The sequence below is a fragment of the Vicia villosa genome, linkage group LG1 (genome assembly GCF_029867415.1).
Source record: "Vicia villosa cultivar HV-30 ecotype Madison, WI linkage group LG1, Vvil1.0, whole genome shotgun sequence".
Classification (NCBI taxonomy): Eukaryota; Viridiplantae; Streptophyta; class Magnoliopsida; order Fabales; family Fabaceae; genus Vicia; species Vicia villosa.
The window spans coordinates 143,959,879-143,975,160 of record NC_081180.1 but is presented as its reverse complement, the minus strand read 5'-3'; the positions used below and the strand labels follow the sequence as shown (position 1 = coordinate 143,975,160).

General features: G+C 33.6%; 2 protein-coding genes across 2 annotated transcripts; both read right to left on the bottom strand.

Moving 5' to 3' along the window:
• Positions 1-12,094: 12,094 nt before the first annotated feature.
• LOC131644389 (uncharacterized) lies at positions 12,095-13,125 on the bottom strand. Its single transcript, XM_058914877.1, has one exon. It carries the CDS (start codon positions 12,817-12,819, stop codon positions 12,295-12,297), a length of 525 nt encoding a protein of 174 aa, XP_058770860.1. The 5' UTR covers positions 12,820-13,125; the 3' UTR covers positions 12,095-12,294.
• A 144-nt stretch (positions 13,126-13,269) lies between these two features.
• On the bottom strand, positions 13,270-14,977 carry LOC131644388 (protein WHAT'S THIS FACTOR 1 homolog, chloroplastic). Its single transcript, XM_058914876.1, has one exon. The coding sequence runs from the start codon at positions 14,899-14,901 to the stop codon at positions 13,732-13,734; it is 1,170 nt and encodes a 389-aa protein (XP_058770859.1). The 5' UTR covers positions 14,902-14,977; the 3' UTR covers positions 13,270-13,731.
• Between the last annotated feature and the right edge of the window lie 305 nt (positions 14,978-15,282).

Genomic DNA, 15,282 nt, shown 5'->3' with positions numbered 1-15,282 from the left:
TACGGAAATTAAATATGTTTCAATATCATCACGTATCACTCACAAACGGTGTTTATATCTAAAGATCAGATGAGATTTCTACCTTATGGTTTAATCGACGATTTCTCCACCTATTAAATAATGAGGTAGCATGAAGATTCAATAATTTAAAGTGAATAGTAAACCTAAATCTATGTCTAGCATTTAGAGTTTAATAGATGATTATCTTAGATCGATATTAGAATCATATTTGTCAATATCAATCCAATCCATGAAATAAACGATGAAACAAAGATAACATCAATAATGATTCATACATAAATTGCATATAACGCCATGATCAAAGAAAATACATACTGTTTTGGTGAACTACGACCAATCTCAACAAGAGAGAGATTTAGCTACTCGTGGTAGCTTGAAGCACAACGGAAGAATTGAGATGAACGAGCATCAACGACGATTTCCCAACTCTTGATGCGTATCCAACTCCTCCTTAAGTCCTCTCTCCTATTATCTATTCTACTAATATATTACAATGATATGGAAATAAGAAAATGAAAATGGAATTCTGAATGTTTTTTCTCAATGGTCCAAGTCTGCTATTTATAGATTTTTCCAACAACTGCTACCCTCGTTATGCGCAATTTTTTCATGCTGCAGCGCACCATTGGATTCTTAGCCCTTAAGAATTCATTAAACCTCCTTTTGGAATTTTTCCACCTTAGTGTGCTCTACTCAGAAAAGTGTGTTGCAACACACTTACGCCCTGCGAAGAAAAGTGTGCTACAGCGCACTTGTGCTACCTGCGTGCTGGCAGCAAGACGTCACTGGATTTTTGCTGTTTTTGAAATTCCTGAAGCGTGTTGTAGCGCACTTGTAGCGTGTTGCTCGTGTCTTGATTATTTTGCTCGCTGTTTTGTGTTGCAGGGAGCTTGTAGCGAGCCAGTCTTCTTGTTTTACTTTTTGGACTTGCATTGGGTGATTTTTCCTGCATTAATTCAAATAAAAGATCAACAAATAACCATTCTATTACCAAGTTTCAGTTTCTAATTAAAAAATGATTTTTGTCAATGAATTCGTATTAATGGACCTTATAAGTGTCAAGATATAGTTCTCTAGTACTCATTCTTGACCACTTATCAAATTCTTGCCAACTTGAACTCTTGTTTGCCCTCAATCAAGAGCATGAAGCTTTCAAAACAAAGGACTCTTATCAAGTATAAGATTGATGTTCTTGCATCATAATAGGTGAAACATGAATGATTCAAATCACTAATTATCATGCTAAAGTAATATTTAACTACCTTCTATAATCAAAGCATGATTGAGAAAAAATTCTTTCCTACAAAGATCAAATCATGTCCTCAAAAAGCAATAACACTAATTCACTTGAATCAACCTATCACTCTTGTTCATAAAAGGGATGAACATTATGAATTTTTCAATTGTATGGTAGATGAACTCTCATCCAATAACCTTGTCAACATCCTGATCAATTCATGTATTCATCTGAGCAATTTATGTTTTGAAAAATTCTTGAGAGCATAAATCACTAAGGGCTTGCCAATGTTCAAATGGTAGGTGATTTTCCTAAGGCTATTTGAGTCCAAATTTGTCTAAGCTATTGAAGAGCATCACTCTTTTGTTCACACCTTGATATTTTCCATTTTTCTTTTTCACTCCTTAACTCTTATGTGATGCAATAGTTTGTTTTTGCATTTATTTTCTTTTCATCTTTTTGTTTTTCTTTCTTTCTCTTTCGTTACTTTGCATCTTTTTCTTTTTTGATTTTGTACAATGAGCAATTTCTCCACAACTTACTTCTTTTCATGAGTGTAGCTCTTTTAATCATGATTTTTTTATATTTTGTTCTAATTGTGTTTTCAAATAAGATGGAATGGATCAATGATGCATTCTTCTTTTCATTTTGGGTAAACATCACAAGTATATGTATTAGTTTATTATTAAACTTAATTCTTTTATTAAAAAAAAAACTCCCTCGAATATAATGTGGTAGAGCATGTTTCTAAAATTGACAAGACTATATTTTCACATTAAAAAATTGAAGGAATAAAATCTAAAGCAATAAAAATAATATATTTAAAAGAAAGAAAAAGAGGAAAGTTTAGTGAAGAATGATATGAAATTCTACAGCTGCATGCCATGTCTGTCAAGTCATAATAACTGTCATGCCACTCTTTCCGTACAATATGCAGCGTGTAGTGTGCGATCCTACTTCTTCCAGTGTACCAGGTTCCATCCCTTAAAAGATAAACCTTCTTTTCAAAACTTCCTTTTTATTACTACTAGGATAACAATTTTTATTTCTCTTCTTTTTAAATATCCTATTTTATCCACACAAAAAAAAGTTTATAAGCAAGAATTTATTTAAAAAAGAACTTAAAAAAAAGTACTAATTAAGTCAACTTTAACCCACTTTTAAAGATGAAAACAAAATTTGATGGAAGAAAAATTTCTAACCAACTGCAACCTATTTCATATAAAATAATAGATTTTTACAAAACTCCTAGAAATTACACTTTGTGTTGTAAATTTCTCGTAGAAGTTACACGCTTTTAATTTAATGTTTCAGAGGAGATCAGAAACAATGCACGTACCGCTATTTTGATATAGAAAGAGTATATTTTTCTTATTTTTTGTGTTTGGAGATATCAGTTTAGTGCATCTTATGTTAATTAATATCATCATACTTTGATAGACTTTCTTGCCCTAAATATATATTGACAAGACAATGTGCATTGAGAAATTTTATGTTAAAAAAGACCAAAGTCCGTGCAATTCTTTTTGAGATACGATTTTTGTTGTTTTTAATAGAAGAGAATGGGGTCCAGATAATTATTGGCTGGATTCATATTCGTCCCTACCATTGCTTTTAAGTCAAAGCAGTAGAAAGTCCCATTATATAATAATAACTGCAATATATTAACAGTTTCTTTATAAATAGTTAACAGATACTAAGTCTCCTTAGTAATTATTGAATTATTTATATGATGAAAAGAGAGACTAATGTTTGAATTAAACTATAAAATGATTATATAATATGCAATGATAGACATTATTTAAATTATTCTTAATGTGTATTTGAATAAAATAAAGTTGATAACAAAATCTAGCATAAACTTTATCAAAAGAATGGTTTTATTTTTCAAAAGATTTATTCCTAAATATTCTGTTAACACTTTATTTTTTTACATGATATTCTATCAGTGCCTAGTTAGCATGGTAAAAGTAACAATTAATCTAGATAAACGAAAATGATCAACTAACCATGCATGTTGTGGTACGGTATGCTGATATAAAAGATTGCTGTATCGGCTTAGTTAATATCACAAGCGATAAATATATTAATGATGGAAAACTTATGGCACCAGTGCATCGACATTGCAGAGGTTACTTGATCCTTTGTGTTATCACATATGACTTGTGTTATTTTATAGGTAACATATGAAACAAAATATAATGATAAGATGTGACACATCATATCTTTAAGTGATTAGGTAAGAAAGCAAAATGTTAAGCATAATACTCCTCATTCTATGAGGCAGTGTTTCTTGTCCAGATTACTTTCACGCGCAAGTTAAATTGTATGATTCTCGTGCTTTTAAGAATTTGTTTATTTTTATGTTTAATTTGGTTTTAAAATGTTTATGCGCTTTTTTGAATAAGGAAGTTTTTTTCATAATTAATTTAGTAAGATTAAATGTGAAGTATTCTTATATGTTTAAGGTTTAATCAATCAAATGTTTTCAATCAACATAATAGAAGATTGATTTCTTGCGCTTTTGAGATATCCGACTGCGTTCAAGACCTAAACCCTAATGCTTTGGAGCTGGACTTCGTTGATATTTAATAAGGCATTATTATCTTTTGCGAAGATTTGGATTTTGCACAATCAAGCTTGACGTGTTTATTTGTTTTGAATGTTTTGTTTTGTGTAATACTATATTCTTAGTCTTGTTCTTATGGTAAAGGGATAGAGTATATGAGTTATAATTTTGTTTCATCATTCATAAATTCTTGTAATTGTCCAAACACTTTGGAGAGTGTTTAAGTGAAAGTGACAGTGATCTCATGCATATTCAGGTAAAGTCCTAAATAGAAGTTCACATGTAGTATTAGGAAAACATACATCAAATGAGTTTAAATCAGGCCAATTTGTACTTCTGGTTATTAAGAGTGAATTTCCTTTCATTGGGATAGCACCCTTCAGACGTAGGTGATATTGCACTGAACTGGGTTATCAATTCTTGTGTTATTTTACATTCTGCCACTACTACAAATAATACATTTTATGACAAAATTTTCACCTCACTCAACAAAAAATCGAAGTGTAAATCATAAACGCGTCATTTTTTTTTAAATACCAAATATTTTCTCGGTTGAGCTGTCAATCAAGGGGTAAAGTATTTATAGGACACACATTTGAATCACAACAACTATATTTTAGCACCTTTTAATTTTTTAAAATTTTTTTATGACCTATTATATTCGTTGACCAGAAAATCGAGGGATAAAATATTTTGAGGACAAGCCTTCGAATCTCAGCAACTACATTTGAGAATCTTTTAATTTTTTTTGTAAAAATTATGACCTATTACTCCGGTTGAGTTGGAAACCGATGGGTAAAGCACTTAGAGGACAAACCTTCAAATCCCAACAAATACATTTTATCACCTTTTAATTTTTTTTCACATTTTTTATGACCTATTACCTCAGTTGAATTAGAAACTAAGGAGTAAAGTAGTGTATTCTTTTATTTATGACAAATTTGATGAAAATGAAGTAACGAATCTTTGTCGTACATTTATAAAGTAACAATGGTCACAACATTGGCAACTCATCAATCCACATGAAACATTAGTGATCCGCATGAAAATCTCACTAGTCATTCATAACATGAATGCCACAACTATCCGTCTTAGATGCAAAGTGCTGAAATTTAAAGTTAACATAATAAAAACAATGATAATGAAAGCAAGAGCAGGAAAATGTTTCAAGGTTGGTTTCTAAATTTAATCTCTTCTCTAGTAATTCCTTGTTAAAAATGTTTAATGTTAGTTAGGAAAGCATGAAAGTAACCTATTAATGTTTGTTGTTATTGTATCAAGTAAAATGTTCAATATTGTTTTTGTTGTTGTTGTTGTTGAGATTTAATATTTAACAATTCTATTGATTTTGTATATTTGTTGTTGTTGAGATTTAATGTGTAACGATTCTATTGATTTTGTTGTTGTTGTTATTCTTGTTGTTGTTTTTGTTGTTGAGATTTAATGTTTAAGAATTCTATTAAATTTTATTTTGTTGTTGTTGATAATGATGAGGTAGATTTAGAATTTGTCAACAAATTTGATGCTTTGCATATTAAAACAAAAAAAAAAATAGGTTAAAAATAAAATTTTGTAAATAGGATTTTACCTCTGAGATATTATTTTCAACCGAGGTAAAAAGTAGCACAGCTTTGAAAATATAAAAAAATGATGTTACCGAGGATCGAACCCATTATCAGTACAATTTTCCCCTTGGTGAAACTTTATCCGAAGGGAAAAGTCGAGAGTTTTCATGTCGCCATTCATTACCTCTCCTTTAAAACTAACATAAAATCCCTTTTTCCAACCGAGCTAAAATAGGTTTCTTTTTGTTGTAGTGTGTATTTATTATATTTGTTATGTATTACACTTGGCATACACATTATTACAATATTGTGTTTGACATCTTGTTATCTAGAGAACAAAATTTCAATTGGCATTAGAGCATGCATCTTGTTCTGGTAAGGTGAGATCCAGGGATTCTATATATTATGTTCAAAATGGACAATGCTAAAGAAAGCGGATTTGTAAATCTACCACATATTCTAGATGACAGAAACTATGATTATTGGAAAGCTCGCATGGTTACTTTTCTCAAATCTATGGATAGTAAAACTTGGAATGGAGTCATAAGAAGATGGATAACCCAAAGGTGACGGCTGAAGATGGCACATAATCCTTTAAGCCAAAGAGTGATTGGTCAAAAGAATAAGATGAAGAAGCTCATGTGCTCTCAATTCCATTTACAACATAGTTAAAAAAAATAATTTTTCAGACTTATTAATACTTGCTCCAGCACCAAAGAAGCTTAGAAGACCCTCATAACTGCAGATGAAGGCACCTCCAAAGTTTGCATGTCAAGAGTGCAAGTCTTCACAACAAAGTTTGAAAATTTGAGGACGAAAGAGGATTAAATTATTGTTGATTTTAATGTTCGTCTCCGTGACATAGCTAACATCTCTTTTGCTCTTGGTGAAAAAACATTTAAAGATAAGATTACTAGAAAAATTCTCAGATCTCTTCCAAAGAGATTTGATATGAAGGTCACAGCCATTGAAGAGTTACAAGATATTAGCACTATCAAAGTGGATGAGCTAATTGGCTCGCTACTCACTTTTGAAATGGAAAACAATGACAAATCATAGAAAAGAAACAAAAATGTGGCACTCAAAGCTGACATTGAAGATGAAGATGAATAGGTAGAAGAAGATACCGATGATAACCTAACTAAATTTATTGCACTACTTGCAAGAAGGTTTGGTAAGTTCATTAGAAGACTTGACATGAGATCAAGGAGTAATGTCACAACTAATGTCAAAAATAATCTACCGCCTAACACCAAAGGTTTCAATCCATAGCGCAAAGGTAGAGAATGAGATAAGTTGAACAAAGGCAAAGGAATTTAGTGTCATGAATGTGAGGGTTTTAGACACATTTAGGTGGAACGTACCAACCTCTTTAGGAAACAAAAGAGTTTATAATCCCCCACATTGTCAAATGAGGAATCATAAGATGAGAGTGAAGGATAAAATGCATATAATGTAGTTTCCTTCAAAGTTCGTGTAAGATATAAGTCAATTGTGCATGATGATGAGGAGTCTAGTGATGAAGATATCTAAGAAGAAGATGTTGTTGAAGCTTAGAGATAATGTATCTTAAGTGAAAATATGAATGTATATCTGGTGAAAAATAAATAGTTGATATCAATTTTCAGCTTCAAGACAACGCAAATTTTGCTACCACTTTTATTTGGTTAAAGGAAGAAGTTAACAACATGAAGTTCAAACTAGAAGGTATGACCAAATTAGTTCATATATTATAATTTATTTTTCTAAAACCCTTGATGAAATTCTAGGGGTGGGCAAGACCGTTAAAGATATAAAAGGAATTGGATTCGACTATAGCCCTGTGAATGCAAAATCTAAGTTTGTTCCTCCTATCAAAAAGACTGAGTTTATTATGTCAAATTATATATCACAATATATTTTTCGACAACATGTCCATCACATTGATGCATACAACAAAACTTCATGGGTAGGTCACTATTGTGGTAGAAAATGCCATCTAAGAACTTTTTTTTACAAGTTATATAGTAAACCATACTACCATTATCAGCAACGTTTGGTCAGGAACAACTCAAAATATGGTCATACTCAATAAGTATGGAAAGTCGAAGAAGTAACTATAAGTCACATTGCTCACACTTCCTTAAGAGATTCTTATCATGAAGATTGGTATTGTGACAGTGCCTACTCCTAACACATGATTAGAGAAAATAATTACTTAAAATAGCTAAAGCCTTACTCCAATAGCCATGAACTTCCGGTGACAGAGGTAAAGAAAAAATTATCGGAAAGCGAAAGATGGATTACCAGGTCCTTCCTAGTTTGGATGATGTCCTCCTTGTCAAATGTTTGAGAACAAACCTCATCAGCATCAGCCAACTGTGTGATAAATAATTACGTGTCAATTTCAACTATTCTTAATGTATTGTTGCTTACTGGTGTTTTTGGTAACCAATCACGAGTTTAGAAAGCAAGTGAAATTAACTCGAAAAATATCTAAATCAATTTGTGCAAATGATTTGTGTGAACACACATACATGTGAATTGAATGTTGTTGTCATTTGCACGATAACGGCGCATAAATAAACTTTAAATGAAGTTAAGTTGTAATAAATGACAAGGTAAAATGCAGTAAATGACATTAAACAAAAGTGAAAGCGAAATCGAAAGAAAGTAAATGTTGCATTTAAAGAAACAAGAAAATAATGAAAAGACTCTACGCATACACATACATGTTTCTCACACACTATATCGCTATTTGACTCGGGTACTCTAGTGGTATAAAGAGTATGTAAGAAATTTTGCAACCTTTATTACAATGCCTGAGTCTGCTATTCAATTAAATCTAATAGTAATACTATTAATCTCATTGTGTCCAACTCCCCTGACTTCTCGTTAATTGCTACCACACTCTCACTTAAAATTCTAATATTTTAGGGACACTACCCCATATCCAAGGACCCCTTACTACCTCAACCATTCAAAATACATACAATACAATTAAATTATTTTATAGAATTAGATAATTTAAATGGGGTGTTACAACCCTCCCCTGACTTAGAATATTTTTGTCCTCGAAAATTTACCAGATACAAACAACCCCTGATTTACTTCTCGCATCCAGCTCTCAAGTCATATTTCTTCCAGTACCTCCTCTCCGAACAACTTTCACTAGAGCAATCTCTTTTCCCCTCAGCCTCTTCAACTCTCGGTCCTCGGTCCTCAATCCTCTCAGGCAATGCTTCTACTGTAAGGTTGTCCCTCACTTGCACATCTTACATCTGAATCACATGAGACGGATCAGGAATATACTTCAGAAGTTGTGACACATGGAGCACGTCAAGAAAATTCGAAAGACCGGGAGGTAAGGCCACTCTATAAGCATCAGTACCAATTCTCTGAGAAATCTAATATAGACCGATAAACTTAAGAGTAAGCTTCTTTGATTTCAGTGCACGCCAAACACTAATCACAGGATTGACTCTTAGGAACACATGATCACCTTCCCTAAATTCTAAATCTCTCCTCATCTTATCATGGTAGGTTTTTTTGCCTACTTTGTGATGCTTTCATTTTATCTTGGATCAACTTCACCTTCTCAGAAGTCAGTTGGACAATTTTTGCTCCAAGTACAACACTCTCACCAAATTCATACCAACACAGAGGTGTCTTACACCTCCGATTGTACAATGCTTCAAATGGCGCCATTTCAATGCTAGAATGAAAATTGTTATTATAAGTGAACTCGATCAATGGCAGATGACTATCCCAATCACCTCATTGTTCGAGTACACAATTCCTCAATAAGTCCTCTGATGATTGAATAGTTCTTTCTATCTGACCATCAGTCTGCAGATGATAAGAAGAACTTTAAGCTCCAAGCACTTCTACAACGGTGGTCTTCTTTCTACCCTTGCCTCTTGCCCTAATTCTTCTTTTTCCAATTCTTTCATGTACGCTTCCCACTCTCTGTTCTCTGTCACCTTCTTATAAGTAGACCAACGAAATCCATTATTTTTAAATCATATTATTATTATTATTACTATAATATTAAATCATACTAAAAAAATCAAGTACTAATAATATATATATATATATATAATATTTTCTAAATCATATTATTAGGTCAACTACCCAATAAAATAATAATAAAACCAATAATATCTTTATATTATTATTTTATTTTAAATAAATATTAACTTATTTATTATTACAACTAAATTAATATAATTAAATCTAATAGTAAAATTATTAATCTCTTTGTGTTCAAAACCCCTTACTCCTTCTTAATTATTACAACACCCCTCACTTAAACTTCTAATATTCTATGGACATTATCCCATACTCCCCAACTACCTCAACCATTCAAAACACATACAATACAATTAAATTATTCTAGAGAATTAGATAATTCAAATGGGGTGTTACATTGATGAGCCGATATTGATTAACGATTGGACTTACGTTTGGGAGCCAAGATAGGCAAAAGTGAGCACCCCTCATATAACTAAACTTCTTAATCACACTCTCCTCTATAACCCCCAAGTACTATACAACAGTCAAACGTGCAGTATCCTGGCTGATGATAGGAATGGTGAAGAAACTACCTGTCATGAATATAGAAAAGAGATGAGACATCATCCAATATAATCGTCATCTTGCCAAATGTAAGATGGAATGAAGATGTCTCCTTGTTCCACCGCTCAACAAAGGCAGTAAGAAGTGAAGCGTCGAGTATGGTAAGCAAATAGTCCACCAAAGGAAGGAGACCACACTCATTAATTATCACCTTCACCTCTGGTGGCATCACAACATCGGAGAAATTCTCCAACTTCATCCTATGGGTGGGCACCTTAAGCACAACATGGTCTTGTAACAAAAAAAAAAGAAAAAAATATTAATTAATTTCAAAGTATCATTAATAAATAAATTAATATCATAGGCATAGCATATACATACCTCTCCCTGCCATAACTTGAAAGCCACATGATCTGCATATCTTGTGTGAACAGAAGTGTCAATTGGCCCGCCAAGAAACGCCCCACTAGTGTGTACAGATGGGTTTGTCGAAGCTGCATTAGTGACATCATTAGTATGTCTTTAAATAGGTGGAGTAACCTTTACATTATCAGTATGTGGCACCTCATCAGTCGTGTGTGGAGTATGCACCTCAATAACTATCTCTGGAGTAACATATGTCTCAAAAGTATGAGGCACTTCTGTCGGATGGGGCACATCTGTCTCTACCACCATTTGAACATCATCCTGAATTGGTGTAAAGGGTGCTTGAACATCAACCGAGTCATCCTCAACACCTCCTGTCTATCCAGCAACAGATCTAGATCATCTACGTCTGATTATGCGGGGTGCACGAAACAAATCCTGAGCATCTAATTGTCTCCTATGAGAGTCAATTTGTGCCACACTCCCTTCCCTGAGATGCAAGTCCCCCTCATTAACTTCCCTATCTTGACCCCTTGCAGCAGCTACTAAAATTGTATAACCTACCTAACTTTTCAAAATATCCAGAAATTATGGACCTTCCAGATATTTCAAAATATGCGGTAAATAATAAAATGATCTTTCTGGTTTTTTCTAAATATCCAACATAAATCCGGATTTTTTGAAATATGCGTTTGAATCTATGCATTTTTACCTGATATTTTGAAATATATGGTAAAATATATGCATTTTTTCGCACTTTTCAAAATCTCCGAAACAATTCGTGCATTTTTACCGAATCTTTTGAAATATCTGATTAAACGCATGAGTATTTGTCGAACATTTTCAAAATATCTGAAAAAATCTGCATTTTTACCGAACATTTTGGAATATGCGGTAAAATTTAATGAAATATCTGGAAAAATCCTAAAAATGCCGTAAAAAAATCATATTTGTTATCAAACGCGAAATGTCCATTAGTTAGTATGAAAAATCAAAAAAAAATTGAGAGATTTTTAATAAATTCGAAATTGTCTAATTGGTTTTGTGAAAGGAAATATAAAATAGTCTAGAACTATTGTAGTAAAAGTAAAATCATAAACTTTGTGGAGGTGCCAAATATAATTTAGAGGTGGAAGGAAGATTTCTCGCTTTCTTGGGTCTTGTTCTGTCTTTGTTTTAGTGAGGTCAGTTAAGCAAATCAAAATCATAAGCCCATCTTGTGCTTTTTGATTTCATATCTATTGTACATTATTGAATTTTTAAAATTTATACTTTTTTATTATTTTTTGGCCCTACTTTCATGTGGAATTTTTTTTTCTGCTTTCCCAATATAAGCCAGTATTATTGTCACTGTGTGTATAGACTGTATAGAGTATATTGTCTTATGTAATTTTGGAAGCACTTGCATCATTTCTCCGCATATGTCCCCTATAAGCCTTTCTAAAGAATGATGATGTATACCACCACTCAACGGTGTGCCACGCACATAGATATAGGAAAGAAGATAAGAACACTCTTTTTATTCTCTTCTTTCCACTATTACCAAGGGTCATTTTGTTTGTGTTTCATATTCTTTCAAGATATATATATATATATATATATATATATATATATATATATATATATATATATATATATATATATATATATATATCACAACTTTATTATACTGATTTGTTCACAGGAAAAATGTGAACTAAATGCTCCAATACCTTTCCCTTTATATCAGTGTAATATTTAGAATTCATTAGAAAAACCTTACTCCATATTAAATATGAATTATAGAGAGTAAACATGGTTTTCATATAACTAAATTGGAAAGTCAAACAATGAACAACACAGCTAGCTAAACAACAAGACTAGGAATAAGAAAAGATAACCACAACTTCAACCAATTATACCAAACACACAACATCAGATTCTTTTCCACTACTACACTTTTCCACTACTACACCATTTTGTAATTTTGTTTTGTTCCATCATATTGGTCCTCCACATGAGTAAGTGACCGTACAAGATTCTCCAATCACCACTGTGTATTCATGCAAAGGTCTTGTGAGGAAAAGAGGCAACTTAACTAGAATCTCACACACACACCGGCTGTCTATGTCTCTAGCCCACCGGCAACAGTTATCTTCTTGCGAGGTCCTATGGTGTCTGCGTCTGTGTCTATGTCCGTGTGTATGGTTGTGATTCTGGTGTCCTTCGTCGTGGTGACCCTGATGTCCTTCGTCGTTATCTAGGGATGAAGGAAAGGATGGGGGCGGAGTTGGAGAAGGAGGTGATCCTCGAGTGAAAGATAACATTCCACAAGCATAGCTTACTAGTGTTAGCTGAGGTCCACAGAGCGGGCGAAGAGAGGGCGGTGGTAGGTGAATAACCGGTGGCCCGATATGGCTCTCCGTTTTCTGCACAAATGCAAGAAATGTCAGAGCCAGAGTTAATGAATTAAAGATATTGATTCTCTTCATATTGTTCTGAACATGAAGTGATATAATGTTCATATTGGCTCCTTAAATACTTGCAAATTCATTAACTTGTTTCATTTCTCATCCATCTAGTGTGAGGACTTTGTAGGTAAGCAAAAACTACTCTAAATAGGGGTTCAACTTCAAGCCACCAACATTACTCCTGAACAATGTTTTGAACAACTTTTTTAACAGTGTTGAGAAGTGTGGCAAGGGGTGTGCATCAGATTAGTGTAAATTAATAACATGTAAATTTTACATGGGTGGAAATCAGCTGGAGGACTTTTTAGTAATAGATCCATATGTTAGACCATATAGAGTGAGAAAGAAACACAAATAGCCAATGAAAATAAACAAACAAACATGTCTTTGTCTCTGCTGCTGGCATCCTATCAAGTTCATGCCTTCACTCAACACTCAAAAGTATCATAAACAAAGATTAGAAGAAAAAAATTTAGCGCCTTTAATCGAGAGAAAGATACCAGATGAGTACAACAGTTTTCTTAAATTAACATTCATGGAGCCATGGCAAATTACAACAGTTTTCTTAAATTAACATTCATGGAGCCATGGCAAGATACAACAGTTTTCTTAAATTTACACCTTTGTTCGGCCTGTTTCCAGTGTTTCTAAATATTTTATTGCTGCTCTAAGATGATTTGGATGCAGAACTTGGTCATCAGCCAACAATGAAGCTCAATTCTTCCAACATTTGCAGAAGTATATATGTTTCTTTCAATTCAAATTTTCAGAGGAAATCCAACATTTTTCACATTTGAACTCCTTGCAGGATTGGTCTGATATCAAAAGGATTATTTGGATTTAAGAGCGCCATATCGTTAAATTCCTGAATTCCAAAACACAATAAGTTACCGCAAATTTAAGTTCATTTATAACCTCCTTCCAAATTGAAAGCTCTTCGTATAACCATGTGCCGGTTCTATATTATTATTCAGAAACTCTTGTGGCCACAAGTTCCATATCCTGCTTAATTTTCTCTTGTTTCAACCTCAACTGCTCCACTCTTTCCCGCCAACCCTCCTCCAACACCTCAGCAAATCTATCTTTTATCTGAAGCAACGGATCAATATCAATCAACTTATCCCCTTCATACGCTTCTCTCAACATCGCAGTCTCAATCCCACCTTTCAACGACATATAAAAAATACCCGAATGCCTCGTAAAAGCACTAGAAAACGCATTCGAAAACCTATATTCCTCACAAAACTTCCCAAGAATCGGCACCGGAATCCTCTTATACAACGAAAGAGAAAGCAATTCATGAAAAACCCCAACCGCCCTCTTCTCCATCTCTCTAGAATTTTGCTCCAAATCCGAAACATCCTCATACGGCGAAACATAATCAAGCTCCATCCAATCCCTAATCCACTCCCTCATCTCCTTCTTCAACACAAACCCCGGCGGAAGCTTCACATTGAAATTAGGCCTAACCCTAATCCCAGTAGCCCTACTTTCCTCATCAGCCCTTTTCTCAATAACCGACTTCGCAAACTCCGGATTCCAATCAACCAATTCGAGAAACGACTTTCCCTCCCCAGGCAATCCAGTTAACCTAAAATACTCCGGATACCTCGGAACCAAATCAACCAAAAAATCATTAGGGAAACCGAATTCCCTCTTCACATGAAGCAATTTATCAGCACTAACAACCTTATTCTTCGACATCATCAACAATTTACACAACTTAGCAACAATCAACGGTTCATTCTCCTTAAAAATCCGTTTCTCTTCCTCGATAAACCTACGAAGCCGGTCGCTGACCCGAATGAATTTCACAGGCTCGGTTTTTGGTTTAATGCGGTCGTAGTAGACATCGAATAAATAAGGGTTTTGATTCAAGAAAGTGTCGATTTTTACCTTGAGTCTCATTCTTTGGCGGCGCTTTTCGAGGTAGCGGAGAGGGATTACTTGGCCTGGTTCGTTGAGGACTTCTTTGACGACGCGTGCGCATTGTTTGTAGCGTTTATCGTGTTCTATGGCTTGGTCTAGGGATGGGTCTTTGCGCCATACTACTTTGAGACTGGATATTGATCTTGTGTGAGTGTGAATGTTGAGGTAGTGGTGGAAGAAAGTGTTGATTTTGGTTTTGGAGAACATGGCTACAATGGAGGAAGAGAGCGTGTGGAAGAATATGGTGTTTAAAACCCCTAAAACCCTTAATTAGGATTGTTTTTGGGTCACTTTTATAAAATCCATTTAGTCAATTTGAAAATCGGTTGTTCGGACTTTTACAAAAAAAAATTTCTTTAATTTTCCTACACCTTTATTTGATAACACATCTTTTCGAGTTTATAGCTTATGTCTTATGTCTTATAACCTCATATTGTCAAAGATTATGGTCAAATGGTCCAAGATATTATTGTCATAGATTGTAGTCCAATGGTCAAAGATTGAATAAAGTCACAATTTTGATCAAAGAAATCATGTGAGTCAAAGAAATCATATGGTCAAGGAAATCATGTGGGTCAAAGAAAGAAA

What these genes read in the sequence shown, in the direction of transcription:
- LOC131644389 (XM_058914877.1), bottom strand. Translation starts at nt 12,819, where the DNA reads ATGAACATTATATCACTTCATGTTCAGAACAATATGAAGAGAATCAAT.
- LOC131644388 (XM_058914876.1), bottom strand. Translation starts at nt 14,901, where the DNA reads ATGTTCTCCAAAACCAAAATCAACACTTTCTTCCACCACTACCTCAAC.